General features: G+C 53.9%; 1 protein-coding gene across 1 annotated transcript in view; it reads left to right on the forward strand.

Annotated features, from left to right (window-relative positions):
- Nucleotides 1-10,309: 10,309 nt before the first annotated feature.
- The window catches only part of GRIK3 (glutamate ionotropic receptor kainate type subunit 3), a 208,915-nt gene continuing 192,322 nt past the window's right edge, over nt 10,310-26,902 (forward strand). The window contains exon 1 of the mRNA XM_036256235.1: nt 10,310-10,435. Coding sequence (XP_036112128.1) covers nt 10,321-10,435 — 115 coding nt within the window. The 5' untranslated portion in view covers nt 10,310-10,320. The remainder of the gene's footprint in view (nt 10,436-26,902) is intronic.

Below are 26,902 nucleotides of genomic sequence, written 5' to 3' on the forward strand. Positions count from 1 at the left end.
CTGGAAATGGATGGGGTTTATGGTATGGAAATGATACCTCAATGAAGCCGTTTTCAAATCATCTCCCTGGTGATTCTGTAAGACAGCTCAACCTTGAAGGCAGGGCCACACTGGGGTGGGGACCTCTGAGCCAGGGTTGGTGGGCGACTTCGGGGAAGGGACGGGGAGGTCCAGTCAGTCCTACAGGCGTGAGGCGTGTGCAGTGCTCTCCTGGACGTGAGGCTGCTTCTCTGTGCCTCAGCTACTCGCTCATTTTGATCAAGGAAGCTGTTGGATTTCCTGAGGCCTCTCCCTCCTCAGGGCTCCTGCAGCGCTCGCTCCGAAATGCTCTGCTTCCAGGCTCGGCTCTCCCGGAGTCCTGCGAGTTCAAGGGCACGGACAGAGGGGCACCGACGCTGCGGCCATCTAGCACACCATGGCACATGCACCCCGCTGCTTCCTCTGGTGGGTGTGGATGGTGCTCTAGAACCTGGGTGGGGCCCCGGGGATCTGGTCTTGCACAGGTCTTCCCAGGAGAAGATGCTAAACTTGGCCTTCAACTTGATTGCTCAGAAGCTACTCTTGGGCTTTGTCTCCTCCTCCACCTCCTGATGTCAGCCTTCATCCATGTCTTTTCTCCTCTTCAAGGCTGGGAGCTGTTTACAGGGACAATTTCTCCTCTTGTGTTCCCGAACCCCCAACTTCGCCCCTCTGCTCTTCCTGGAGTCACTACAGCTCCTGTCTGTCTTCCTCCAACGCTTGGCTGGGTTCCAAGAGCTCCTACTTTGTGCCTTTGTCCCCTGAGACTCTCCACATATTCCCTTTGTCCTTCCCTGTGATCCCATGATCCCTGTTTGCACCTCCCCTCTCCTTCCCTGTGCCCCTTGGCCTCGGCCATTTATCCCCATGATTCTACCTGTGACCCTGTGGCCCTCCCGGTGTCGCTCAGCCCTTTCTGGTCACCCCAGGACAGTGGGTCGCCGGTAATGCTCGTTGAAAAGAACAAATGAGTGGCCGAGGGAAGCAGCTGTGCAGATATCAGGAGCTAGCTTGAAGTGTGATTGGTGTAAAAGTGTTTTCCTTGAAGTATCTGGAAAATTGTTTCTATTTTTACTCAATGGTGTGTGTGCAGATGAAGGCACAACACTCCCTCCCTACCACAAGCTTTGGAAATTTTGTCCGTACCCCTCCCCTTCGGGCTCTGACCACAGGCGAAGAACCAGCCGGTGGCCGTCGAGCCGTTCTGCATGGGCTGTCCCGGAAGCACCAAGGAGGAGCAGTGTGCAAGCCATCGGGGCCACCGACGGGCTGCTCCATCACCTCTTCTCTCCCCTGCGGCAGGAAGGCCACCACCAGAGGCCCCAGTCCCCTGACCCAATGCCTGGGAACCTCTGTCCTGGGAAAGCCAGAGGGTGATGTCAGGACCTTGTATCCCTGGAGAACAGCCACCAAAATCTTGATCTCTGTCCGCACACCTGGTTCTCAAGCTCCTGTGGGCTTCTCTGAGTGTCTCTGAGCATCCTGGTGCTTGGAAGGGACATGTGTGTGTGCTCGAGAGCGAGGGACTCGGCTGGCTGAGTCAACAGAATGAAATGAAGCCAAATCAGAGCAAGGAGGCCGCTGGCACCTGGCCCAGTCCACCTATTACTCTGCCCAGCCCAGCCCAGGTGGGTAGGGGCTGGGATGAACTGATTAGCAAAAAGCAGTTCTTCCTTGCGGTCCTCCTGGAACCTCAGAGATAACACGGAGTTGTGTCTGGCTCCCACAGCCAGGCCTCCCCATCCCTGGTCCAGGGCTCCCGCCAAGCCTCCTGTCCCTGCTGTCTTCCTGCAGCTGTGTGCCTCTGTCCTGGGGTGGGGGGCCTCCACACCCCAGCCCTCTGGGAGGCTTCGAAGGCTCGTAGCTCTGCGTTGGTGGGGAGGGAGTGTTCTCCTTCGAAAGCAGGCCTCCTGAAGCGTTTCTCAGGCCGGAGGTTGGGAAGAGTCCCTAGGGAGGAGAGGGTCCTGGACTGAGATGCAGAAAGGGGGCAGGCTTCTCACCAAGGTCAAACACCAAGAAGCAGCTCAGGTGGGGAGGGGTGGGGCTTGATGGGGAGGAGAAATGCCCAGACCTGGCAGCAGGTCCGGGGTACAAGCCTTCAGCTCCCTTCCTCCTGGGAGCCAGCCTGCCCACTGCCTGATCACAGAGACACTCCCCCACCCAACCCACACACTCAACTCCGGTGGGCACACTTCATGTAGTGTGTGTGTGTGTGGGGGGGGCGGTGAGAGAGCTTGCCATGCATCACTCCTTCAGAGCCCCTGTCCACTCCATTCACAGACATCCCAGTCCCTGGAAGGCCTGCAGAGTGTGTGTGTGTGTGTGTGTGTGTGTGTGTGTGTATACACACAGTGTCCTTTCTTTTTGGGGGTACGTGCCCCTAGCGGGAACCGAACCCGGACTCTCTGGTCCGCAGGCTGATGCTCCGACCACTGAGCCAAACCGGTCAGGGCAAACACAGTGTCCTCTCTGCCAGAGGTTTACAGGAGAGGGTTTTCTTCCAGGGTCTGTTCAGGAGTCCGATATGCTCACGAAGCAGAGGGTTAATCATGTGCCAGGTACTACGCTAAGCTCATCACATGCATCAATTTATTTAACCCTCACAACAACCCTGTGGGGTAGATACTATTATTATCCCCATTTTACGGGCAGGAAACAAAGCAAACTTGGTAGATTGCTCAGGGGCAGTGGGCTGGTAGGAGACAGGGCAGATGTGAAGCCAGCCACCTGGTTCTGGAGTTCACATTTTCATTAGTCATCGGTGGGTACTAGTAGTTCTGTATGTGTGTGTGCGTGTGCACAGTAGTGCAGGCATGTTCCTGTGCAAGGGTCTGTGTGTGGAAGGCATCGCACCAGGGACAGGTGCCCTCTCATGCAGACCTGCCCAGCTCCGTTCAGTGAAATCTGGAGAAATGTCCCCCTGCTCCTTCCCCCAGAGGAGCCTGGAGCTCTCCTCTGCCCAGGCTGCTCCTACCTCTGCTCAGTTCCCTGAGGCTGGTGCTCAGCCTCCCTGTGTCCTCGAGCCCATGGACGAGGCACCGGGAGGGGGAGCAGCAAAAACACATTTGAACTCTGAGTGTTTCGGTGGAGGCGGGGGGGGGGGGGGGGGGGTGTTGATTTCTCGAACCTGCCGCAGCTGGAATTTTAGCCACTCCCAATCCCATTCCGGGCACAAACTCCAGTACTAAATTCCACATTTGGCAGTTGCTGGAGAAAAAATATCCTCTCCCAGAGCATGGCAGGATAGGGCTGTACCATCAGGGACCCACTGAACCAGAAGGTGGGGGCTGGGACCGCCCTGGTAATGGGAGTCAGGCACCCAGTGTCCACTGCCCTCTGGGGTTGGGGCAGCAAGGCAGATCTCTTCCCGACCGCCTGCTGTCCCCATCTCCCCCGGGGCCTCCTCCTGAGCGCCGAGGGCACGTGCCCCCTTCACTCCCCGCCTGGCTGCCTGCCGCCTGGCCTGTCTTTGGGGCAGACAAGCGCCATACCTGCGTGCCAGAGAGGCACAGGTGTGCCTGTGCCGCTCACACAGCGTACCACCTGCTGGAATCTTGGCGGAGGGCGGACTTGGGATAGGATCCACCGGAGAGACAGTCTGTGGCATAATTAAGAGGGAGCAAAACACAAAACAAAACAATGTTTTCCTTCCTCTCGCGTTTCTATCACTTGCCCTAATTGTTTCCCCACTTTAAAATTCCACATCAACTTTAATTAAGCTGGCCTCGGGCAGGGAAGCCTGGCAAACTTGAAGAAGTTCGCGAGTTTATTTTCTTATCGCTCCGAGATTGGATTTCCGAGGCGCACTCTGGCTCTCTCTCCCCTCTCTCTCCGAGGAGGCGTGATGGCAGCTCCTGCCCACGGGAGGACAGGTGCAGACAAGAGCTGCTCATTGTCGTCTCCGAGGGAGGCACGTCTCCAGGAAAACCTACTGTTGGCTGACTTCTGCTCTCGTTTTGGCTCACCTCCCTCTCCAAGCTCTGCCTCCTGCGAGACCCTGCAAGGTCAGGGTGCGGCAGGGGGAGCAGCTTGTAAGCAGCCAAGAGCACTGGACTTGGAGTTCAGAAACTTGGGGCGGAAGCTTAGTTTTCCCACTTATTTGTTGGGCACAGGTCATCCTTTCCCTCATTCACTTGTTTGTTCATCTGCTCATGCTCTCATTGATTCATTCATGCATTCATCCACGTTCTCACTCACCATTCATTTCCTCATTTACCTGCTCGCTCCCCATCGCACTGAGCAAAGGTACATGCCTGCTTCCGCCGCCATCCACTCCACCCCACCCCCATCCCCACCCCCAGCCCCAGAAAGCTATTTGTGGGCAAGTTATCTGACTCCTCTGGGCCCATTTCTTCATTCCTGGGTTGTTTCAAGGACAAAGCGATTGTGGGGATGAAAGTCAGCGTGCCTCCTGGCTCAGTGTGGTGGCATCATTGGCAGCTCTAGATTGCATCCATCATCAGGCCTGGCTCTGGGTCTCAGTGGGCTTTGGCTTTTGCGAACAAGCCCAAGGCCCAGGTCACCTCCATGGTCAGGGATGTTAGTGAAATCTTGAAGGTTGCTGAGCTTTGTGATCGAGTGGAGGCTATGAGAGCTGGGGCTCTCAAGGGGCCAAGAAGCCTGGGTGGCTGATTGAAGAGCTCGGTACGTTGCTGGGGCACCCTGGGCTGTACCGTGAGGCTGGATGGTGTCTGAGGCTGAGCCTAAAAAGTTGCCAAGGACAAGAGAAGCAGGCAGTGTCTCTGATCTGGTGGGGAGGCAGTGGGTGAATAGCAGACTGAATGAGTGAGTAACTGCAAGCCAGTGGGTGATCGAAAAAGGGCTGAAACATGAATGAAAGAGCGAACACCTACATGATTAAATGAAAGAGTATTTGACTAAGTAAATGAATAGATAAATGAATAAGTAAGTGAATGAATGTGAGTGAATGAATAAGTGAACACATACGTAAGGGAATGTAAGCAAATAATTATGCAAAAGGTTGAATAAATGGATAAATGAATATCTGAGTGAATTATTAGATGATTGGATAAATTATTTAATTAGGAAATAGCTGAAGGAATGGATGAGTAGACAAATGGATAAGGGACTGAGTGAATGAATGAATGAATGAATGAATGAGTAGATGATCCTATGAACAAATGAATAAATAGATGTGACTGAGTGAATGAATGAGTGAGTGACTGCGTGAATACATTAATAAGGGAATGACTGAATGACGTGAGTGACTGAACACGGGACTTTGGTCTCCACCCCTGGCACGGGGCAAGGGGTCCTGCCGCCCGGGCTGGAGGGAGGTGATGTTTCCCTGTAGGCAGTCCTTCCTTCCGCCTGCGGCAGCAGAACCCATGGGCCTCCAGACCGTCGGTGACTGTTCCAGTATGTACAAACACGATTGCCATGTTCCACCTACTCCTCCACCAGAACTGCACCCAAACTATTGGAACCCAGATGTCAGGAAAAGAACATATCTCTGGTGGCTTGTCTACCTGTCTCCCTCGCTGCTGAGAAATAACTTGCAGCAGCCAGTTACGCTAACAATAAACACAGGAATTTACTTCAGTGGGAGTGAACTTGCTTGACTGTTGACAAAAATCTCAGGTGATGCAATCTGCACTGGGCTCGCTGCTTGCCCAGGTGGCAGCTGGCTGCTGCTGTGCTTCTTCCTTCTTGGGACAGGAGTGAGGGACAAAGACCCCAGGCTGATGAAAGTGTCCCTGTCCCTGGGCCCAGAGGTAAGTCCCAGTGTCCTGTGAAAGGCCGAGTCTTGACTCTTGTCGTTGGCACACACTTTGAAGGGGAGAGAATGCTGTTAAGAGTGGCTATGAGGAAGGTCTGTCTTCTTCCTCCCTGCTCAGGCAGTTAGCAAAGACCAGGCAGGGGCTGGCAGCTGCCTCCTGTTCCTGGCCCCACTTCCGGATGAGATGGGGGATGAGGTAACCTCTACCCCATTCACACCAAAGCACCCGGGCACAGGTCTGCACAGCTGTGACATGCAGGCTGGTAGGGGGACACTTAGGGCAGGGGCAGGAGACCCCTGGCTTCAGTGTCCAGCTGCCGCCGGCAGCCTACCCACGGGGCAGCCTGAAGGGAGATGAAGGTAGGCAGGCTTCGGCAGAGGGCACTCCAGCCCTAGGAATCTGCACGCAGCCAACCGCACACATGTGCTCCGTGGTTTCCCAGGGAAGCGGAGATCATGAATCTCGGTAACTCGAGCCCAGGGCCTCATCACTCACAGTGATTGCGGGGGGACTGAGAGCTGGAGTGGATGAGTCTAACAAAACACGCACACGGGGGACTCGTCCAAATGAGCCTGCTTGGCCACCACTGGGGACCCCCTCTCACCCCCGCAGAAGCCAGGGAGGGGTGTGGGAGTGGCCCAGAAGGGGCCAGCAGCCTAAGGTTTCTTCTCCCCCTGCCCCCATCTGTGAGCCGGTGGGAGACATGAATCTGGCTGGCAGCGACTGGGGCCAGCTCAGCCGTTTTTCGGGGATGTTAATGAAATGCGGGAGCACTTGTCCTTTCAGACAGCGGCCCCTTTTATTTTGGAATGAAAAGCTGCATTAGTCTGAATGAGGTTTGGAGGCCTCATAAATCCAGTGCTGGCTGCCTCGTTGGGGAGTGAGGAGCCCAGGCCTGGCTGATGGGTAGACTTGTTTACCAACAATTTGAAAAGCCAGGATTGGTGGCTCCCAGTCCCCGGAGATGCAGCTTGAGATTGTGCCAGTTCCGGTGCCTGCTGGTGGCAGGACAGCCTGGACAGGTGCAGGAGACAGGGAGAGAGGGCTGCAGGTTTCTGGGGACTGTGGAGCTCCCCAGTTTGCTCTAGTAAAGGACCCAAATCCTATCTCCTTGAGCCTTTCCACAAGCAGCCAGAAGCCCCAGTGGGCCTCCAGCCAAGGTGACAGGTGACAGGGATCTTCTTCAAGAACCTGTCCCCTGCCTCAGCCCATGTAAGAAAGGACAAGGGTCAAGCCTGCACACTTAGGAGGCGACAGGCCTGTATGCCTGGTAACGATGGCCAATAAATATTAAAGGAAGGACGGAAGAAAGGAAGAGAAAGAAGGAGGGAGAGGTAAGGTCAGATACTAGCTGGGTGACTTTGGATTCTTAATCTCTCTGAGGCTCAGTCTTCATCTGTAAAATGCAAAAATCATACAAATCCTATCATAGCCAGTTGTGGACAGGGTTAGATGAAGTGATGCATGTCAGGTGCATTGAGTATATTGTCCAGAACATAGAAAACATGTATTAAATACTCGCGGTCATTATTATCATTGCTGTTGTTTTGTTATAATGCTTCCCACCCTCCACCACTCTGGGAGGAGCCGGCTGCAGTCAGTTTGGGGAGACCTTTGTGTTACAAAATGGTTTGCAGCTAGGACCAGAAGAAGGCCCAGTCCTGGGCTGGAGGCAGCTAGTCTCCTTCTGACCCAGGGCTCCCGCTAGCTGCCAGGCCCAGTGACTGAACCCACAGCCCCTGCGTCGGGAAGCTGTTTCCCACGGCAGCCAATAGACATGGCAGCAGAGGACAGTCGCCCTCCGCTGTGCCGCTGGCAAACTCTCGCCCACTCTGAAATGTGCAAGAGCAAGGCCCAGCCTGTGTGGCTTCCCTGGGGGTGGCCAGGGGGCCCCAGGTGACAGGGCCTCAGATTCTCCCTCTGCCTTTATCTTTCCACCTCTCTAGTACCAGTGTCATGCTGTGCTGACTTTCTTGGCTGTTCCTCCTCCTCCTGCTCCCCACCCTTCATCTCTCCCTCCCACTGGCCTTTCCCAGAGTTCTGGTCTGGGTGGCAGATCTGTCCCTTCCCAGGTGTCACACCTCCACCCTTCTGCTTTTTCAGTTTCTCAGCCAGGCCACTGTTCCTTGCACCCTGCCCCCCTCATAGCAAGAGGCTGCCTGCAGGATAATCAAAACAGAGCTAGCATCCAGGCTCCTCCCCTCCCCCATCTCCTAACCATCCTTGGGTACTGCTGGTGATGCCCTTTTAGCCCTGCATCCTTTGCCTTGAGTTCAGGTCCTACCAATCTCCTTTCCACACCTCCCTTGCCAATCAGGGCACTGGGATTTTTTTCTTAAGAACTTCCTTAGAGCCTGGACTTTTGCATTCCTTGGAGCAACTAAACCAGCTGTGGAAGCTGGTAGGTGATGGAGATGAGATATCCAGTCCTGAATAAAGAGGCTCCTCCAGCTTCATCCTGGAGGGTGGGGCCTTCTGCTCCTGGCTTGTGCTTCCCGCTTGCTGATGCCCACAGGGGGCAGTTACTCTCTATCAAGAGGTGGCAGCTGCTGTGTCTCTGGCTCTGGTCTGAATGCCCTTCCCTCTGGTCTCTTGGGTAATATTTTCCAGTGGCTGCTTGGGAAACCAACCGCTGCTGCTCAAGGGTGAGGAAGGCTCAAGTCTGGCAAAGAGAGACCACAGGTAACCTCCCTTTGCTGATGGGTCTTTGAAGATGGCCCCAAGACTGGCACACCTTTTTCTCTTCCCAGGAGCAGAGCCCTGGGACCCTCTTCTCCCACAGCCACAGTTCCCGCCACTTCAGGTGGGAGGGAGCCCCCTCCTAACTGCAGGATTGGCCACACTGCAGTATTCGCATCCCCACACAATGCCATGGTCCCCTATGCCCAGACAAGGAGGGAAAGAAAAGACGGGGAAATTAATAGGCCAGATAGAGCTCCACTCATAGTCTATTTGTAAGAAAATTAAAGATTTGCTTTTCCGATGTTGGGGGCCATGCTCTTACCAGACAGCTGGCAAATGGGAGAGATTGGGAATGATGGAATAGATCAAATTATTTAAATGAGAAAAATAAATTCACACACAGCCTAGCTGCTGCCTGTGACAGACCCGTTTATTTATCTACTGTATCAGCACCGCTTTGTCTCTGTCAAAAAGGTCATTAAACTCGCCTAACTGCGTAATTCGCAGCCTCCTGCTCGAGACTCGCTCCACAGCCCTTCCCTTCCCTTGACACCCAGCTCCACTTGAAAAAAAATTATTATTGCTAATAAACAAGTATTTTTTTAACCCTTTCTAGCTTGCTCCCACACGGGTCCTGCTCCATCCCACAGAAAATTACAGTTTCTCTTTATTTTTTTCTCTGGAGGAATGGGGGAAGGGGCCAGCCACTCCTGCGTTGCTGGAAGAGAGAGATGGGAAGGAGCAGGGTGCATCTCAGCTGCCCCTGTTGATAAGGATTTAGCCGTCTTTCTCCGAAGTCCCTGTCCTAGCAATGCGCGGTCAAGTCCTGCCTTCCACAGCAGAGTCTGGCCTGGGCTCGCACGCCCCTACCAGCTCCTGCCGCTCCCCTAGCTTAGGCAATTCTCTTTGAATTCTGTCTCCCGAGCCCCAGCCCCAATTCTGATTCCATGAGGGATGGGGTTAGGGAGGGAAGCCGGTTCCCGGGTCAGTCTCCGGCCGCCGCCGTCCAGCCGGCCTCAGCGGCGCGCGAGTTGGAAGGCGAGACTCCGCAGACGGCGGGCTCCGGGTCCCTCCGCTCCCGGCGGGCGCGTCTCCTCCAGCCGGTCGGGCGGCTAGGCTGCCGCCTTCTCCCAGCTCCCGGTGCCAGCTCCCGTGCTCCACTCCCGGCTCCCAGGCTCCGTGCCCTCTCAGTTGAAGGACCTGGGGGCAGCAGGGCGGATGGGGACGTCTGGGAATCGAGGAGAGTCCTCGTTCTCCCGGAGTAGCCCCAAACCGCGTTCAGGGTCTCCTTCCCCGCCCCCTGCTCAGGTGTGAGCGCGCAAGTGTAGCCTCGGCGGGTGTGAGTGTGAAGTGTGTGTGCGCGGGGGAGTGCGCGGAGGGAGCGGGGGCGGCGGGCGGCGCGGGAGGCGGGAGGCAGGGCGCGGGGGAGGGGGCTGGGAGGGAGAGTGTGCGCGCGTGCAACTCCACTCCGGGGCTTTGTGAGAGCCGGGGCGATAGCATCGGCGGAGGCTGGAGGAGGAGCGGCCGGAGACGCGTGCAGCCCGCCCGCCAGCGCCCGGCAGCTTGGGCAGGTGGGAGCCCGCGCGGGAGCCGAGCCGACGAGAGCGGGAGCCGAGTCCGAACGGAGCTCGGGAAGAACACAGAAGCCTCGCTAGCGAGCGGCCCGTGGGCGGCAGCCGGGCGGGGCGGGCGCCGGCGGGGCGGCCCCCCAGTAAGATGTGCGCGGCGCCGCGGGGCGCCCCCCACTCGCAGCGGCGCTCGGGAGCCGGGCAGCTGGGCCAGGCGGCGCCTCGGGGGCTGCTGCGCGCCCGCGCCTAGAGCTGCCGCCCCAGGGAGCCCGCCACGGCCGCGCCCCGGGCACGCTCGGCGGCGCCCAACGATGACCGCTCCCTGGCGGCGCCTCCGGAGACTGGTTTGGGAATACTGGGCCGGGCTCCTCGTGTGCGCCTTCTGGATCCCGGACTCGCGCGGGATGCCCCACGTCATCCGGATCGGTAAGAGCTCCCGGGAGCCTGGGGTCTCCGTGCGCCCGGGCGGGGGCGGGAATGGGGCCTCTGGACGCGACCTCAAGAGATTTTACCAATCTTTCCGGGCTGTTGGGGCCGGGTGACCACCAGGAGCTCTTTCTGGTGAGGACAAAGTTCCAAAGCCGGGGTCACAGGCCTTACTTAATGGGGAGGAGGCAGCCCCGCAGCGGCGGGCGAGGGCGAGGGGCCCTTGGTGCGCTCCTGGGAGGCCAGAGCTATCGGAGTGTAACGAAGCGTTCCAGCACCAACCTGAGTAGCGGGCGCATTTCCCGGCAACTGCCAGCTTGACCGGCCGCAGACCGAGTTCTGGAACCTGGCTTCGCGGAGCGGGAACCCTGGGGAAGGCGCCAACTTCTCTTCCCTCCTCCTCTCAGTGGACCCCTCGCCCCCACCTAGGGCATGGCTCTAGCGGCCGCGGCGGGCACGCAGGGTACGGCTTCGCATGTCGGTGGCAGTCAGTCTCCTCTCCGGCGGCCGCCCTTAGCCTCCTTGGTGGCCCGCATTCAGCCCAGTGGCGTGGGGCAGAGAAGCAGCAGACCTAGTGGTGGCTCCAGCCGCCCCTCGCGGCGGGCGCAGGCCTCTCCCTGGCCTGGGGGCAGCGCAGGCGGGGGAAGGGAGCAATCGAGCCTGCCCCACGCAGCTAGGGAAGGTGGTGAGAGGGACGAGAGTGGTTTTTAAAGTTAGCGGAAATCCCTCCGCAGCTGGCGGCCGCTGGCGGGGCTGCGCGTAGTTTTCTGCGGCTCTGGCGTCCCCGCATCTCTTCTCGCCAGACTCTCACTCCGGGCTTTAACTTTGTTGTGGTCGCCCCAAACACCCAGGAGGCAGCGCTCTGGGCTGTGCGTAGGGGGGTGGGGGCTGTGTGTCCCAGGCACACCACCGCCAGGGCTGGGCCCAGCCTGGCCACGCGGGAGCCTCCGTCACTCAGGCCCTACACACGCCGCCAGGCCGGAGACCCGGGCCGCCTGGGTTCGCGAGGCGCCACCACCAAGGTCTGGCACAAGGCGGGCTCTGCTGAGCCAGAGCTACCTTCCTCTAGGTGTGGCCCCTGGGTTGCCAGAGGCTGCAGGGGACCAATGTCAGGTTTGGTTTCGTACTTGAGGTTTTCTAGGAAGTGATCAGATCCTGGGAATCTGTCTCCTCCGTAGCTCTCTCATGGATCTCAGTCCCTCTTGAACTGGACGTCTGGATGGTGGTTGATGTACAGTCCTTAGCGTTGCTCAGGCCGAGGTCTTTCATTCCATACCCCTGGATTCTGGCAGGTGCACACCGGGAGGCAGAGGAGTTTAGTTACTGGACTCTGGGGACAGCCCTCACGGTCAGGCTTAACCCTTTGCAGTCCTGGGTGTTCCTGGCAAGCCAAAAATATCTAATATCTCTGCCCCCATTCCAGAGGCAAGCAGCCCTTTAGTAGTGGGCAACCCTTCCTTTACTCCCACCTTCCTTCCCTCTGTGTTTTGGGAGCCTGCATGGTAGGTGCCCTTGGGAGAAAAGGGGGAGAAGAAAGGCTATGTGCTCAGCTCATGCATTGCAGGATCCTCTTCCACGGTTCCTCCTCTGCAGGGGTGGGATGGGCATGCTTCCCGCCCAGCCTCAAGGAGCAGGTGAAGCCAGCCCCAGAAGAACAAGCCGAAGGGACAGGGTGATGTACCCTCACTTGCCCCACACACTGTGAAATTGACGTGCACAGGGGGTCTCCTCACTGCCCTGACGGAACCTCAAGCCTGCAGGCCCTTTCTTGGGTTTAGCGCCCTTTCTTGGGTTCAGCGTCCTTTCTTGGGTTCAGCGTGTAATAATGCAATTAAAGATGGCAAAGCCCTCTTCTCTTCTAATCTTCTTTGTATTAAACCCAAGATTAATTAGCGTGTCGGCCCAGGCCATTTATATCCGAAAGCCTGGCCCCATTTGATTTTCAGCCGGAGGACTGGGGTGCTGTGCAGATGCCAAACGTGACCACCGGAGCTGCGCCAGCTTGGTAGGAGGATGGGAAGGCTCTGAGGCTTCTGGGCTTCTCTGGAGCTTCCTGGGGAGTTAACTTCCATCCTTCTGATCCCAGGCTCAAGCCTCAGCCGGGGTCAGGGAACTACAGTGGACATGGCACAGAACGAGAAAGATTCTCTTACTGAAACCCAAACATACGGCCTTGGCTGGGCCCGATGCCATCTCCGTTTTCTCATACCTCCCCACGCCTTCGATCTCAGGGCTCTGGCTGGGGCTGCAGGCACTGAGGCCCCATACACTGGGTTCGGGAGTGTGCTGTGTGTTTGCGGTTCCCAGGACTGGTGCCTGAGCCGGCTGTGCTTGGAGCCGAATCCTTCTCTGGCAGGCAGGTGTGCAGAGCACCAGTCAGGGAGAGGGTTTTCCTGCAGGTGTGCAGAGGGCTCTGTGGGCTGGGGAGCAGCATACGCCCCCTCTCTTTGTGCCTTTTTTGGGGGCTGAAATTTCCTCTTAGACAAGGAGATGGATAGCTCAGCAGTGTGACAGAGTGTTCAAACAATCCGTCTTGAATAGATGAATTGCATTGCTCTGTCTTTTTGTAATTGTGTCTATCAGAGGGAGAGGTCAAGGCATTGATTGCTTGGATGGTTTGCAAGTAACAAAGGAGAGTGAGGGAGAGAGAGTAATTGGATTGTAGTCTGCAGGGGGGGGTGCTCATTGATTATTTTATTTGAATATGTGGAAGGTGTATTCTGCGTGTGATTATCAGGTGTTGCTCATTGAAGGTTTTCAAGGCATATTTTGTGGTATTTTATTATTATTATTGTAATCACTGTTATTGTTCAGATGGATCCTAGTCTTAACTCATGGAAAGCAGTTTAATGCATGGGTCTTCTCAGCCGAATGAGCTTCAGTGACCTCATGTGGGGACCTGGATTTCCTGGTTACATGACTCAGAAGTAGAGAGGCCTTAGGCTGGAAGCCAGGAGCCTGGGTTTTCCGATCTATCGTCTACCAGTTTACTGGACCGCCGTGTTCAAACCTTACTCCCCCACCCCTTGAGCTTGTTTCCCTATCTGAAAATTGTTGGGTTGGCCGTGATGGTTGGGGCTATTCTGAGGCGTCAGAGTTTCCTGTAGTGCAGGCCGGTGGGGACCGGCAGCACCGTTGTAGATTCATGGTTAGATTCCTTGGGTTTCATGTTACATATATACTGTAGGATCAAGGGCCAGCCTGGAATTTGAAAAGGGAACCAGACAGCGGTGGCGGCAGCTGGGGAGCTCGAATGGATGGTGGTGATCTCTAGCCAACCAGGGGTGAGGCTCAGAGCCAAATGACTGCAGAGACATAAAGCAGGTGTGTGTTTGTGTGTGTGTGTGTGGGGGGGGGGGGGTTGGAACGAAGGGCTGGCTCAGCTCTGGACTCTCTGAGCATCTACAGACAAAGCAGATCAGATCGGAGCGATGAGGCCCTGAGCCTAGGCTGGGCTGGCTCAGCAGGCAACTGAAGTCTGTCCCAGGGGAGTGAGGTCCCCCTGCCCCCAGAGTTCCCAAACCAACCCACCTGCATCCCTCCCATGAGTTCACCCCAGCGGTCCTGAACGTTTGTCTCCTGAGTTTGGGAGCCGCTTCGTATAAAACAATGAGAATTTCTCGCAGTGACTGGTGATGCGCTGAAACATCACCACCGCTTTGTAGGAGCAGACAGGAGCTGAATGAAGATCAATAGGGTTTTCCCCCCTGGAAGTAAATAGCTTCAGACAAGACCTGGGAGTGGCCCGAGGGGCCTTAGAAAACATTAACTTGAGGAATTTCTGCCTCCACTTTCTAGCCCAGCCGCTCCTGTCAGCCCCAGCTTCCCTCCCTGAGCGGGAGTTTAATTCCTTCCTGATGCCTGCCTTGCACTGCGCTAAATAGTCTTTTGACGTCAGGCTGTTCTGGGGTTTTTCAAGATGGTTTATGCAGAGTGAGCCAGGCACCTTGTCCCCACTAGGCCCTTCCGCTTGCATCCCCCTGCCTGGACCACGACAGCTAATTTCATTTGAAAGGACTTTTCAGGGGTCACTCTTCATTCCCTACCCCCTAAGGCTGCTTAGCTGCTTTTAGGATCCTTTGTGGGGCCCATGAGGCTCACTGAGTCACTGCGTTCCCATGAGCACTCTCTGTCCCTGTCCCAGGGAACTAAGTCCACCCCATGGGGGAGGAGGCACAGATGCCCCTGTGGGCACTAGAACACCTCTCCTCTTTGGAGAGGTGCAAGGCTGTGTGCAGAAGAGGCTGCAGGGCTGCTTGGGGTGCTTTTGTACGGGGAGACGTGGTTGTGCTCAACACCTGAGGTCAGGCCTCCTCCACCCTGTAACAAATGGCTGCTGTGCCTCTGCCTCCCACGATTTTGGCCCGAGCCTCACTTTGCTTGCTCAGGACCCTCCAGAGGGAACAGAGAAAGCTGCTGCTCCACTTGGCTGCCCGGAGCAACCCAGGTTCTACCTGGCAACAGAGAGGACTGAAGCCCAGGATCAGGGCTCTTCCTCTCCGGCCAGCACTCAACAGGACCGGCTTGTCTTCCAGAGGCTGGTGTGATGGGGCTGGAGCTTGGGCTGGGCAGATGGGCCGAGGGCCTGAGTGATGCCGATGGGGGCCTTGTGTGAGCTTGTTGGCTTGAGTTGCTCTTCTCCCAGGTGCCGATCCCCAGCAGCAGCACCAGGGGGCAGTGTGCCTGTGCCGAGGTGGCCTTGTCGGCCAAGTCTCCTGCCTGGGACTCCACCTGGGTCTGGAACACTATCAAACTAATAAAACAACAAAAAAACAACACACCGGCCCCGATTTATTTGAGCACTTATTCACTGCCAGGCACTGTGCTAAATCTTTTCACACAATGACTGGTAATGTGGGTGAATAATACATGCTCAATAAATGTAGCTGTTGCATTTTATCCATCATCTTATTTCGTCTTGGCCACCCTGCTGGCATTATTCCCATTCTGCAGATGAGGGAACTAAACTTGGTGAAGTCACTTGCTCAAGAACACAGCCAGTGAGTGGTAGAGGCAGGATAAGAACTCGCCTCTGTCATCCTGACCCCAGATCCAGTGCTTTTAGCTGACTGTGTAGTTGGAGGAGAGAAAACAACGATTTTTACTGGTGCTGAGTGCATTGCCCCACCCCCATGGTTCTGGGTACAGAGTGTGGCCTGGCTGGGCTGTTTCACCTGCTATAGGGGATAGCTGTGTGGGCTGTGTGACATTTAACCCCACCAGCGCCAGGGAGATGTCCTTGCTGGTGGGCCATGTGGCGGATATGCTTCCTTGAGAGGAACAGTGTGGTTGGTCTTTCCCAGCCTTCCTGCCAACACACATTCTTATTCTGACTACACTCCCCCTTGTCCGGCTTTTTTGCACTCTGCCCAGCACTTATCTAAGCCTGAAATAAAGCCTGGACTCGCCCTTGGATGTGGCCAGTTGCCCCGCAGGAATGCCTTTGCCCTCGGGGCTCCAGCTGATCTCAAGGACCGTCAGAGCCTTGAGGGAACTCCAGGGCCTCATGTCTGTGTCTCCCCCTCACCTCCATCCTCATCAGCTGGTGACCCGGCCAGAGAAGGTGGTCGGTGAATTAGCTTTTTGTTCTCCCTTCCTTCTGTTACCTCCTTTGTCTCTCCCCAGCTCCATCCCCTCTTCCCTCCAACAGCCTTTCCAGGCTATTAGGTTTTATGCTCATTTCATTTTTAAGCAAAAGTCACATTCCAACCTTCTAAATAGAGCCTGCCTCGCTAGGAATTGAGTTAGGGGACAATATGAAGTTAAGGCCCTCTGACGCTGGGCCCTGGAGAAAGTATGGGTAGGGTGTAGGGACTTGGGTGCAAGAGCTACCCAATCCACCCTTCCCTATGGGTAAGACCTAACCCTTCTTTCCCACCATGTTCCTTCTTCCAGGGGACACCGGGGAAACTGCACTGCTGAGTCCCTACAGAGGTGACAGATTTAAGACAGGCACAATCAGAGGGATCATGTTATTTTCCAGGGCCTCAATTTCCCCATCTGTAAAATGGGGATGATACTGCCTGCCCCATAGAGTCAAATAGGTATGCTGTCTGTTCAAGAAAGCTTACATGCTGTGCAGAGACCAGCTCTTCTTTTGTTGTGTGAGGAGTCTGACGCGCATGGGGCCGGGACAGTGAGGAGCCAGGCATCTGGGGACAGAATTTCAGGAGGCTGTCGGGTGCCGACCTTACCCTTGCACAGCTGACCAGGAGCGTGAGCGCCTCCCTCGATGCTGTGTCCCTGGGTGCCTCACTGGCCCACACCAGCACCTGTGTTTTCTCATGGAGTCAGTGTTGTCTTCCGATTCTCTTGTGATTCAGAGACAGAATCTTAATTGAGTTGTGACTAGGAGGGACTGGATTGAGGGTGAGAGGGCTGGGTTTGAGAACAACAGGTCCTTCTGAGTTTGCTTTTGTTTCCCATTAGCCACATTTGTCGCCACCGTGCCCAGAGCACCCTGCCCCACCTCGTCCTTCTGTCCTTCCGCTGGAATTACCTCCAGGGTCCACACTGCCTCCTGCTCTAGCCTGGCACTCCCCTCTCCTCAAAGGTCACCGTCCTCTGTCCCTCTCCTTGCTTCCTTTGACCTTTAGACCTTGTTTGCAAATGCTTATTGACCTTGGCTGTAGTTTTGCTTGTGGGAGTCGAGGGCTTTCTCTAATGTGTGTGTCATGCCGTGGAGCTGCCCAGGGATACCCAAACCTACCTCTCCCCCATCACTACTAAGAGGCAGAATGAGTTTTTGGAATGAAATAATGTATTCTATTGATTCTAAGATGGACACGCACACACACTCACACACACACACACACACTTTCACATCTTTGAAACTGGTGTCTCACCCGTCATGTCCGAGTTTACTTGCAGGATTTTCTTGGCACTTCAAAACAACGGTGTGTCTTAGGTTTGGTGAAATGTGGTGGACCTGAGTTGGAGTGTGAGTCTCCTATGTACTTGCTGTGTGACCTTGGGCACGTCACTTCACCTCGGAGCCTCCATTTCATTATCTCTAAGATAGAATTATTAATATTAGATTAATCCATATTCAGCTGTTTTGACCTATAAAAATTTCATATGGTTGAATCTTACAGTGGCATCTTCATCGGGTTAGGGTGAGGATTAAAAGAGATAAAGTATATACAGTTGTTTGCACAGTGACTGATGCTTAATAAATGTTAGGAGAAGAGGATTCCCCAACAGTGGAGGCCATGACGCCACCATCAGACTGAGCTCTGAGGCTGTCCGCTTCTCATGTACCCTCCGCCTTGTGTCAACCCTCGTGCTCAATACTCCGTGCAGCTCAATGCGCGACCTCTGCCCACTCCCCACATACCCACGTGCCTGCAGTGGAATTAGCCTGTGACAGCTATCCACCGTGCTGGGGAGCAGGGGTGGTGCCCTTCCCAGGAGGCTGCTGCGTGCCAGCTCCCAGACTCCTTTGGCCTTCTCACACACCTGCAGCCACAGGGTGCTGGTTCTTCCCTACGTTTGCAGTGTTTTCACCAAAATGCATTTTGCATGTATCCAGAGGCTGGAAGATTCTGGTTGTGGGATGCTCTTGAGGGACTGGTCCAGGGAGTCCTGACCAGTCCTTGGATGGGGAGTCCAGTGTTGCTTCCTGGGCAGGCAGTAGGTGCAGCTCAGAGAGGGTCTGCAGCGGGAGGCAGGACCACAGCCGACAGACACTGCTGGCTCCTCTGGAGACGCCAGGTAATGAGGCTGCGGCAAAAGCTGGGGAGGAGAGAGCCCCACAGTGAGCATTCAGATGGGAGAAAACGAGATGGAGTGAGATGGGGGGGGGGCAGGGCAGCTTCAACTCCAAATCCTTTGGTTCCATGCTGAATGGTGGTTAAGAAAGGCAGAGGGGAAAAGAGGAATGAGAAGGAGCTAAGATTCTAGTTTGTGTGAAGAGGGTTCCAATCCATAGGAGACAATTAAGTCTTGCACTATTAAAGGGGTTGATGCAGACAGGCTGCCAATGGAAGGGGGGCATACAGTTCTCAGAACAACTGCAGAGATGAGCTCTTTAAAGATGGGACCAAGGGAGACTTCTGCAAAGCCTTCCTGCATCTGCTTTGCAGAACTGAAATATGCTGTTCCGAAAAGCCTGCCCAATAGGGTGGAAAAGCAGGAGCAGCAGCCATGGACTTCCCAGGGCTCCAGGCATCACATTTTCCATCTGTGGTGAAGACTCACAGAATCCAGGCTGAAAGGAACCCCAGGGGTCATTCCAGGCCTCTGGCTCTCAACCATTAGCATGCATAAGAATCACTTGGAGCGTTCAGTGAAAAGACAGATTGCTGGGCCCCACGCTCACAAATTCTGATTCAGTGAGTCCGGAGCAAGGCCCGAGAATGTGCATTTAAAAATTTTTTTTATCCTCACCTGAGAACATTTTTGCATTAATCTTCACATGGAACAGGAGGGAGAGAGGGAGGAAGAGAGAGAGAGAAACATGGACATGAGAGAGACACATCGACTGATTGCCACCCACATGACCCCAACTGGGGCCGGGGAAAAACTGCAACCGAGGTACATGCCCTTAGCAGAAACCAAACCTGGGACTCTCTGGTCCGCGGGCTGACGCTCTAACCACTGAGCCAGACCGGCCAGGGCCTGAGAATGTGCATTTTTACAGGTTCTCAGATAATGCTGATGCTGTTTATCTGAGGACCACATTTGAGAACCAGTGTTCTGAGTCACAGGGGGACCCCCTCAGTCGGTGCATATCCTGTCTCTGATTGAACACCGTCTGTAACAGGAAGCTCACCACTTTTTGACCTTGCTTTGTCCCTGGTTGCAAATGTTTTGGCCCCCTCCAATCTTTGCTGCAGATTTTGCCCTCAAACGTGTCCCCCTGCAGTTCCAGGAAAGGCAGTATAACTTGGTCATTGAAAAATGTAGGTTCTAAAGTCCATCTGTCTGACTTTAAACCCTTATTCCCTCCCTCCAGGCTCTGTCCCTTTGGGTAAGTCACTGAACTTCTCTAAGCTTAGATTTCTTCATCTGTAAAATGGGGATAATAATAGGTTTGATCTCATGGAATCATTGTGAGAATTAGTATACTTGAAACAAAAGAAGCTCTTAATACATTTTAGCAATCTGGCATTGTGGGTAAGTTCGCAGGTTCTGGAATCTAACGGCCCGAGTTTGAAAGCTGCCTCCATCACTTCTCAAATTACTTAATTTTGCAAAATAACAGTACCTGCCTCACAGGATTTTTGTAAGGATTAAATGAATTAATACATGTAAGGTGTTTAGACCACAGCCATGTAAGCACTCAACAAATGTTACCTATTCCTCTTACAATTGTCATCGCCCTGCCCACTGACTGTGGCTTGGATTTGCTCTCTGCCCCACGATGCAGCCCTACAGAAATGTAAAGGCTTTTTTTTCGGATTAAAGATGCCCGATGCTTCTGGCATGATGTCGAGAGCTAATCATAGTACTGCTTGTGTATTGAAACCAGTAAGCTCATCACCTCCTCAGATCTCAGTTTTGGTGTCTAGTTATACGGCCCCAGATTATCTTAGCCTTTGCAGCAGCCATTCACTCTGCTGTTTAGGCTGGGCTGGTAGTCTCATGAGATCACTAGGTTTTCCACAGGCATCACTGCTGATCTATAACTTCTCTCATCCTCTCTTTGGCAGCTGATCTTTGGAGCCTAAAGGCAGGACCTGTCATTTATCCCTAGTAAATCCTATTATTGAACCCTCGGGCAGTTAGTCTTCTCTTTGTTTCCGGAGTACCAAAGCCTGCCCCATCTCTCCATCCTTGGGAGGTAGGCATGGATTCCAGCCTCTTCTTCCTCCCTGGCCTCCCTCTGAGGGTCTGTTGTAAAGAGGCCAGGTGGTATTGGCCTGCAGTATGGTTGGGTTTGGGAACCACTGCTCTGGACAGTGATGCTTCCATGGTCCCTCTCTGTGGTCCGGCATGCTTCATGCCATCTGAGCCTGGGATGAACACGTCTTCCCTCCCTTCAGCTCTGTTTGCCATCAGTACGTTAGGAAGGAAATGACCAATGTCAGAGTCTGTCGGCTTTATGCAGTGGTCTTGGGTCCAGTACCTTATGCTTGAACCAGCTTCGAAACCCCATTGGCTTCCTCATGCTCTCAGGCCCTGCACGACCCCTGCCCTGATCGGCGTCTCCAGACTCACACACTGCTCCTTTCTGCCTCATACAACCTCTCCGCTCCACTGTACTGAGCATCCACGTCCCAGAAGGCACTACGCCTTCCCTCACACTCTGTGCCAACTTCTCGTTATCCCTCAGGTCTCAGCAAACGTGCCTTTTCCTCCAAGAAGCATTTCTTGACTCCCACCTCCTTCTGTGAGTCTCTGAACTTCCCTGTGATAGCACTTGTTGTGCTGTAAGTCTCAGTTACCTTAGACATCAGCACTGTACAAGCACGGGCCATAGCTGATGAGTCACCGCTTGTCCAGTGCATCTAGCACTGTGCGCGGCACATAGTAGGTGGTTATTGACTATTTGTTGAATAAATGAAGGCATTGATGAATACAGTCATTTGAATACAAGGCAATCTAACTACCCTCGCATTCAGCTCAACACGTTTTCCATGTTGTCAACAGGATTGCATGGAAGACATTGTTAGTGTCTTGGATGAAGTCTGTGCCCTAATGGTGTCCATGGTGTTCTTCTGATACATCAAATCCAGCACCCTCTATGCTAAGACCTCTTCCATGTAGACCATTGGGAATAACTGGAGTATTTAGGGCAGTGGGCCCATCTTTCTCAGGCCTAGGATTGGTCTTTACATTTAGTGTCTGGTTCATCTTGAGAGTCTCCTCTTGAGAGAGACAAAAGCTGTCTACTTCAAGGAAACACTGGGCTCCACCTGCCTTTTCTGGTCTCACCCCACCCCTTGTTCCCGCTCACCCCTTGGCATCTCTGCTGCTCATTCTGGGAGCTGAACCAAGGAGGGGAACATCTGCCATTCCTTCCTTAATAGGCTGGTCACTCAGGATAGCTGCCTGGCAGAACTGTAGCTGTATCACTGAGCTGCCACCAGTCACGGGACAGGCCTCCTCTCTTCCTGTCTTCACCATTATCACCGGATCCTGATAGGATGTGTAGGCCACAGGTCTACATGACAGCTTTATGGAAAGCCAGGTTGACAGTTAACCTGGAGAGTCAGGCTGAATGGATAGTCAGCCTGGGCCATTCAGCCCTGGGAGCATCCCCATCATCCAGCCTTGGTTCTGGGGAGTGTGAACGTGTGCACATGTATGTGTTTGCGTACTTGTAAGAGGCCACCAGTTGGAGGTTTGCTTCCCTAACACAGGCTTCCAACAGCCATTCTTTATCCCCAGTTTGCTGAGTGACTATAGTGACTTTCTTTTGGGTCAGTGGAGAAACTGTAGGAATCGAGTGATGGTCCCCATTCCTGACTGACTGTGCTGATCTGTGTGCCGTATTAGTGTAGCTGAGGGCGAGGGGGGACAGGTTTGCAGCGGAGCCTCCTGAACATGACAGGACTGGGATCTCCCCTGAGGCCAGGCCTCCCCTGTCTTGCTTTCCTCCCCAAGGAAACAGATGACACATTATAAGCAGAAAGAGCCTGTTGCCTACATGGCCATTTTTCCTGCCCAGTTTAATAGAGGTGACAGCCGTCTATTTTACTTGTCTTGTAACATCGAATCAGTAAATAAAATATGGGTGAACACGCAGGTTTAGCTGAATTATGGCTGGTCCATGGGGACTGAGGGCTGGGGAAGAGTTGAGCAGAAATTGAATTCCCGGCTTCTTGCAAGAGAAGCTGAGCCTTGTGTGTTTCTTTGGATCCAGAAAACCTTTCCGTGCTGGAGGAGGCCAGGCAAGGTCATCCTGTGTGACCGTCTCTGAGCCCATGGAAGAACACAAGCAGAGGAACCCCAGATGTTGGAGCTCAGGAATACATTACCTGTCTCCAGTCTTTTCTTCCACAGATTGGGGTACGGAGGACTGAAAAGGGGGAATGACTGGAGCCACACACCCTGATGAGCCATGGGAAATATCAGATGAAAACATGGGGCTCTGACTCCCAGTCTATTAAGAAAATCCCATCCACTTCCCTATTACACACACACACAAACACACACACACACACACACACACACACACACACACGTTTGAATCTTTAAATATGCAATCTTAAAAAAGATAAGGAGACTAGGTTTTTCCACTGTGGCAAAACAGACTTATAAAACCTTTTTTTCACATTGAGGAAGAAATACAAATCAGATTCACACGTGTTTATAAAAGCTCATAGATGATGATACACCCTGTGTGGTTCTACGAGAGGCAGGGAAATTAAGGTTCACCCTCAACCTCTAAGTTCAGCACCACGGAGAGCAGCCTGGCCTGGGGCAGGGAGTGGGCGCCAACGCAGGCCAACTTTTCTAGTAATGGGGTTACTGTCAGGTCTTGCTAAACAGGCCTTCTTTCCCCAGTGCTGTTTCTCTTGGACTCCGGTGTTTAACAGGCACACAGTAGGCTAGTAAAAACTTTTATGTGTGGTCGTTCGAACTGAGTAACTCCCAGAAAAAGAAGTGAATGGATAGAATTTTCTCCCTGTTCCTCCCCACATACATTGTTCTTAAACCTTTTGTGCCTGGTACGGCTTGTCTGCTAGGGAGCAGAAGCAGACGACAAAACGAGCGAGCATTCCATTGTCAAATACCACCCCTGGTACCAAGCGTCTTTGCTCAGCATGTCAGCGTCATCTTTCACATTGCATTTGGTAAGGAGGCTTGTGTTATCTGTTTTCATCCTGCTTAATGTGATTTCTTAAAAGTATTTTGTGTGGTATTATTTCTTGAGTTGTAGAGCCCTGCATACCTGTAATAGAGCTGTATTTTCTGCTAGTAGTAAATAAATTTACTTTTTGTTCGGGAAATGGGAATTAAATGTATCATCGCTCTGTGGCATTCCCCAAAGAACCCAGCAGTGCCAGGTGCTCCACCACCTGGATGTGTCTGAGAAGCCTTGTGATTGGACGGGGCATTGACAAAGGTCTCTCCCAGACAGGAAAGTGACTTGAGCAAGCCTCCGAGAAAAGGGGAGCTTTTGTCCATCACTGGGGTACTGAGAGTTGGCTGGGACACCAGCATTAGAAGCCAAAGGGCATAGGAGGCTAAGAGTCTTAGAATAAGAGTTGGAGGAATTGTCTCTTTGCTCTGAACAAGGAGTGAGATTTACGTGAGTGGGCTCCAGGGGTTTGGGAGGTAAGATGGCACCTTGAAGTCTCACAGCAGCTAGAAAGATCTGAAATGGGCAGGGAGGCAGTGGGCCTACAAAGTACGATAGTCCAGGGGCCCTGGCTTGAGACAGCTCAGTAAGAGGGGGCTGGGGTTTTTGCTGCTCCCACTTGGATTCACAGAATCAGATAAATCTGCTTTGGAAATGTGGCTATTTTTATGGTGCTTGTAATTGTTTGTTTCCTGTCTTTTTCACGTGGACTCTGGACTGACTCATTGAGTCACTGAACATTTTTGGAGCGTCCACTCTGTGTACTGTGAGTACATAGAGCAGGGGATGGCGGGGGCCCAGGGGGGTGGAGCAGTATTCCTGGACCTGCTGGCATCTGAATGGCCTCGTGGTTGGTGCGAGTAGGTGGCCTGCAGGGATCGCTCTGGTTTCTTGAACATTCATTTAGGTACACACAGTTCAGACTGGGGCCCTGCACTTGGCTCTTCCTTGTCCTCCTGTGGGCTGGGAGGCTCAGAGAGCAGAGACACACTGAAAATCACCCAGTACGACCTCAGCGCTTCCCTTTCACCCTTCACTCCGCCCTCCTCCTTCCCCTTGCTCCTTCCCAGTTGTTCTGTTCCTGATACTGTTCTGAGAATTCTTTCTCTTCTGACCTGTCACGCCCTCCTCCAGCCCACTCCGAGTTCACGTTGGCCATTTCTCTGTCTCCTGGCAGAACTGGACCTTAACATTTCTGGATGGCGCGGGTGTGAGGAGGAAGGGGACAGCCAGGCGCAGGGGTTAGTATCCAGGTTTCAAGTCTCTGAAGGATGCGAATCTGTCTCCTGGGTGAGAAAGTTCTTCTTTCTGGCTCGTTCAGACTCTTCCCGCTGCCGTGTAAATCTGTCTCGTCCACGACCCGACATGGCTGCGGAGTTCGGGAGGGAACCGCGAGATTGGAAGCCAGTAGCTTCAGGGACTTTTCTTTCTGGGGCTGCAGCAAAGAAGCTCTCAGACAATTAAACTGAAACGGCTACAATTTGCTCACAAGGCCTTGGACAGATTTATAATATTTTCTTTTTCAAAAAAATTGGAACTTTTTTCATGGAGACAATGACTTATGGAATAATCAATTTCTTTATCTACCTAATACATTGGAGTGATTCGTCAGTGAGGGTATCAATCTCTCCCGGAGGCCAGGGAGGGCAGACAGCCTTGGGGCCTGACTCACCCGGGGGAAGGTGGCTTTTTCTGAAGCTGCTTGGAGTCCAGACCTGGATCTAAGGCCCGTGATAAGGAGGGTCTGGGGCCCCTGCAGCCTCACTCTTTGAGCAGACATGCTAATGCTTTCTCCTCATCAGTCTCAGCCCCACCCGGAGAGAACAAGATGCAACGCATGTCGTCCCCATTGTACAGGTGCGGAGACCAAGTTCCCGAGAGGATGCTCCAAGACCAGAGCTTCGAGACGAAGGCAAGAGTGGTCATCTCTCAATCGCTGAGGGCTGCAGCATCGAAGGGGGAGCAAACCTGGTTTTAGAGGTCCCAGTAATGAGAATCGGGCCAGCGGGTCATGGCCCAAGCAGGCAGTATTTGATTCAACACAAGCTCTCTCATATTCAGTGCTGTTGGAAGATAAAATAAGATACCTTGGGGAGTAGTGAGACTCCTGTTACAGGAGATATTCAAGAACAGATTGGCTAGGGATGTTCCAGATGGGCTCTGGTTTGCTTTTGCTGTGGTATTCTAGGTATCCCAGCTGTGCAGCTAGAGATGCTATCAAAGCCGGGCTTTCTGAGTTCCCCGAAGGCCAGGGCTGTGCCTGCTGCATGTTACACAGCCTCCGTGAAGGCTGAGCTCAACGTGGTGGTTGTAAGGAACACTCTTACCAGGCTCTTCCCTGCACGTCTCCTGCGGCACGTCAACCCTTGGCAGTGCCCGTGGGTCAGGAAGGAGACTGGGGCCTGCAGCCAGGTCCAAAGAGGCCCTGACGTCACTATTTTGAGCAGTAGAATGCCAAATATGCTGACATGCCAGATTCACTTAATGTCCACCTCTCTCTGATGCCTGATTACCTTTGTTTGCAGATGTAGAAACTGATGTCTAGAGAAGGTGGGTGGTGCAAGGTCATGCAGCTGGTCAGGGTGGAGCTGTATCCACTCATTCACACAGGCAGTTGTTTACTCGGCGAGACTTGACTGAGCACCTGCTGTGCCAGCCCTGTGCCAGGCGCTGGGACTATGAGGGTGAGCAGGATGGACATGATTCTTGCCCTCTTGCAGCTTGCTATCTGGCAGAAAGACATCAAAGAGGCAGCGCACGTTCAGAGTGGGTTTCCGAAGGGAGGCGCAGCATGCCAGGGAACACCAGCAAAGGCTTCCCTGGGGAAGTCCGTTTGGGCTGAGACCCGAGAGACAGGTAGCACCGGGGAGAAGCGAGGGATGTGTTCTAGGTAGGGGGAACAGTGCACACAAATGTCCAAGGGGCAGCCAGTTGTGTTTAGCTGAACCTCATAAACTACCAGCTTTGGAGGTCAAACATAGTCAAATATCAATTTCATGTTCACACTAGGGTTCAAAAAACTCAGCGAAGTCCAGTGTGAATGTAGTGAACAGAAAGGAATGTGGAAAAATAAGGCCTGAGTAGTGGGCCTTGTGGAAGGCTGTATATGCCAAGGTAAGGAGGCTGGACTTCATCTCAAGGGCACTAGGGAGCCATTGAGGACTACGTGAAGGGGAGAACATAACCAGATTTGTATCTGTGAGAAGTTGTCCTGGTGTCTGTGTGATGTGACTACAGGGGGGCCAAGTGGAGGCTGGGAGGCCACCAGCCAGCTGTTTCAGTAGTTCAGAGAAAGGGGAGGGCGGTGTGGAGACTGAATGGAGGAATGGAGAGACCACGTTTCCTGACTCCGGGTCCAGGGCTCTCTGCAGAAGCCTGGCAGCCCCCTTTGCCCTGGACCTGAGCACTGGGGGCCAGGCCATGACACACACAGGTGTTTCCAGTGTTGGAAACACGTCTCTGTTTGGCGAGACCTCCATCGGTGAATGCCACATTGGCTGTCGGCAAGCTCGGCGGGGCCTCCAGCACCATCTCATGGTTCCCTGGTTTGACCAGAAAACCCTAGGTGTGTCCTGTTTCCTGGCACCCAAGGCGGTGAGCCTCCTCAGGTCGTGGCTGCTCCCCTCACCACCTCCTCCAGCAGACCCAGCAGGCGGATAGGTCCTGGATGTCTGGCTGTCCATCCAGGCCTTCTGCAAGTCCCAGATCCCACTGAC

The sequence above is a fragment of the Molossus molossus genome, unplaced genomic scaffold (genome assembly GCF_014108415.1).
Source record: "Molossus molossus isolate mMolMol1 unplaced genomic scaffold, mMolMol1.p scaffold_m16_p_12, whole genome shotgun sequence".
Classification (NCBI taxonomy): domain Eukaryota; kingdom Metazoa; phylum Chordata; class Mammalia; order Chiroptera; family Molossidae; genus Molossus; species Molossus molossus.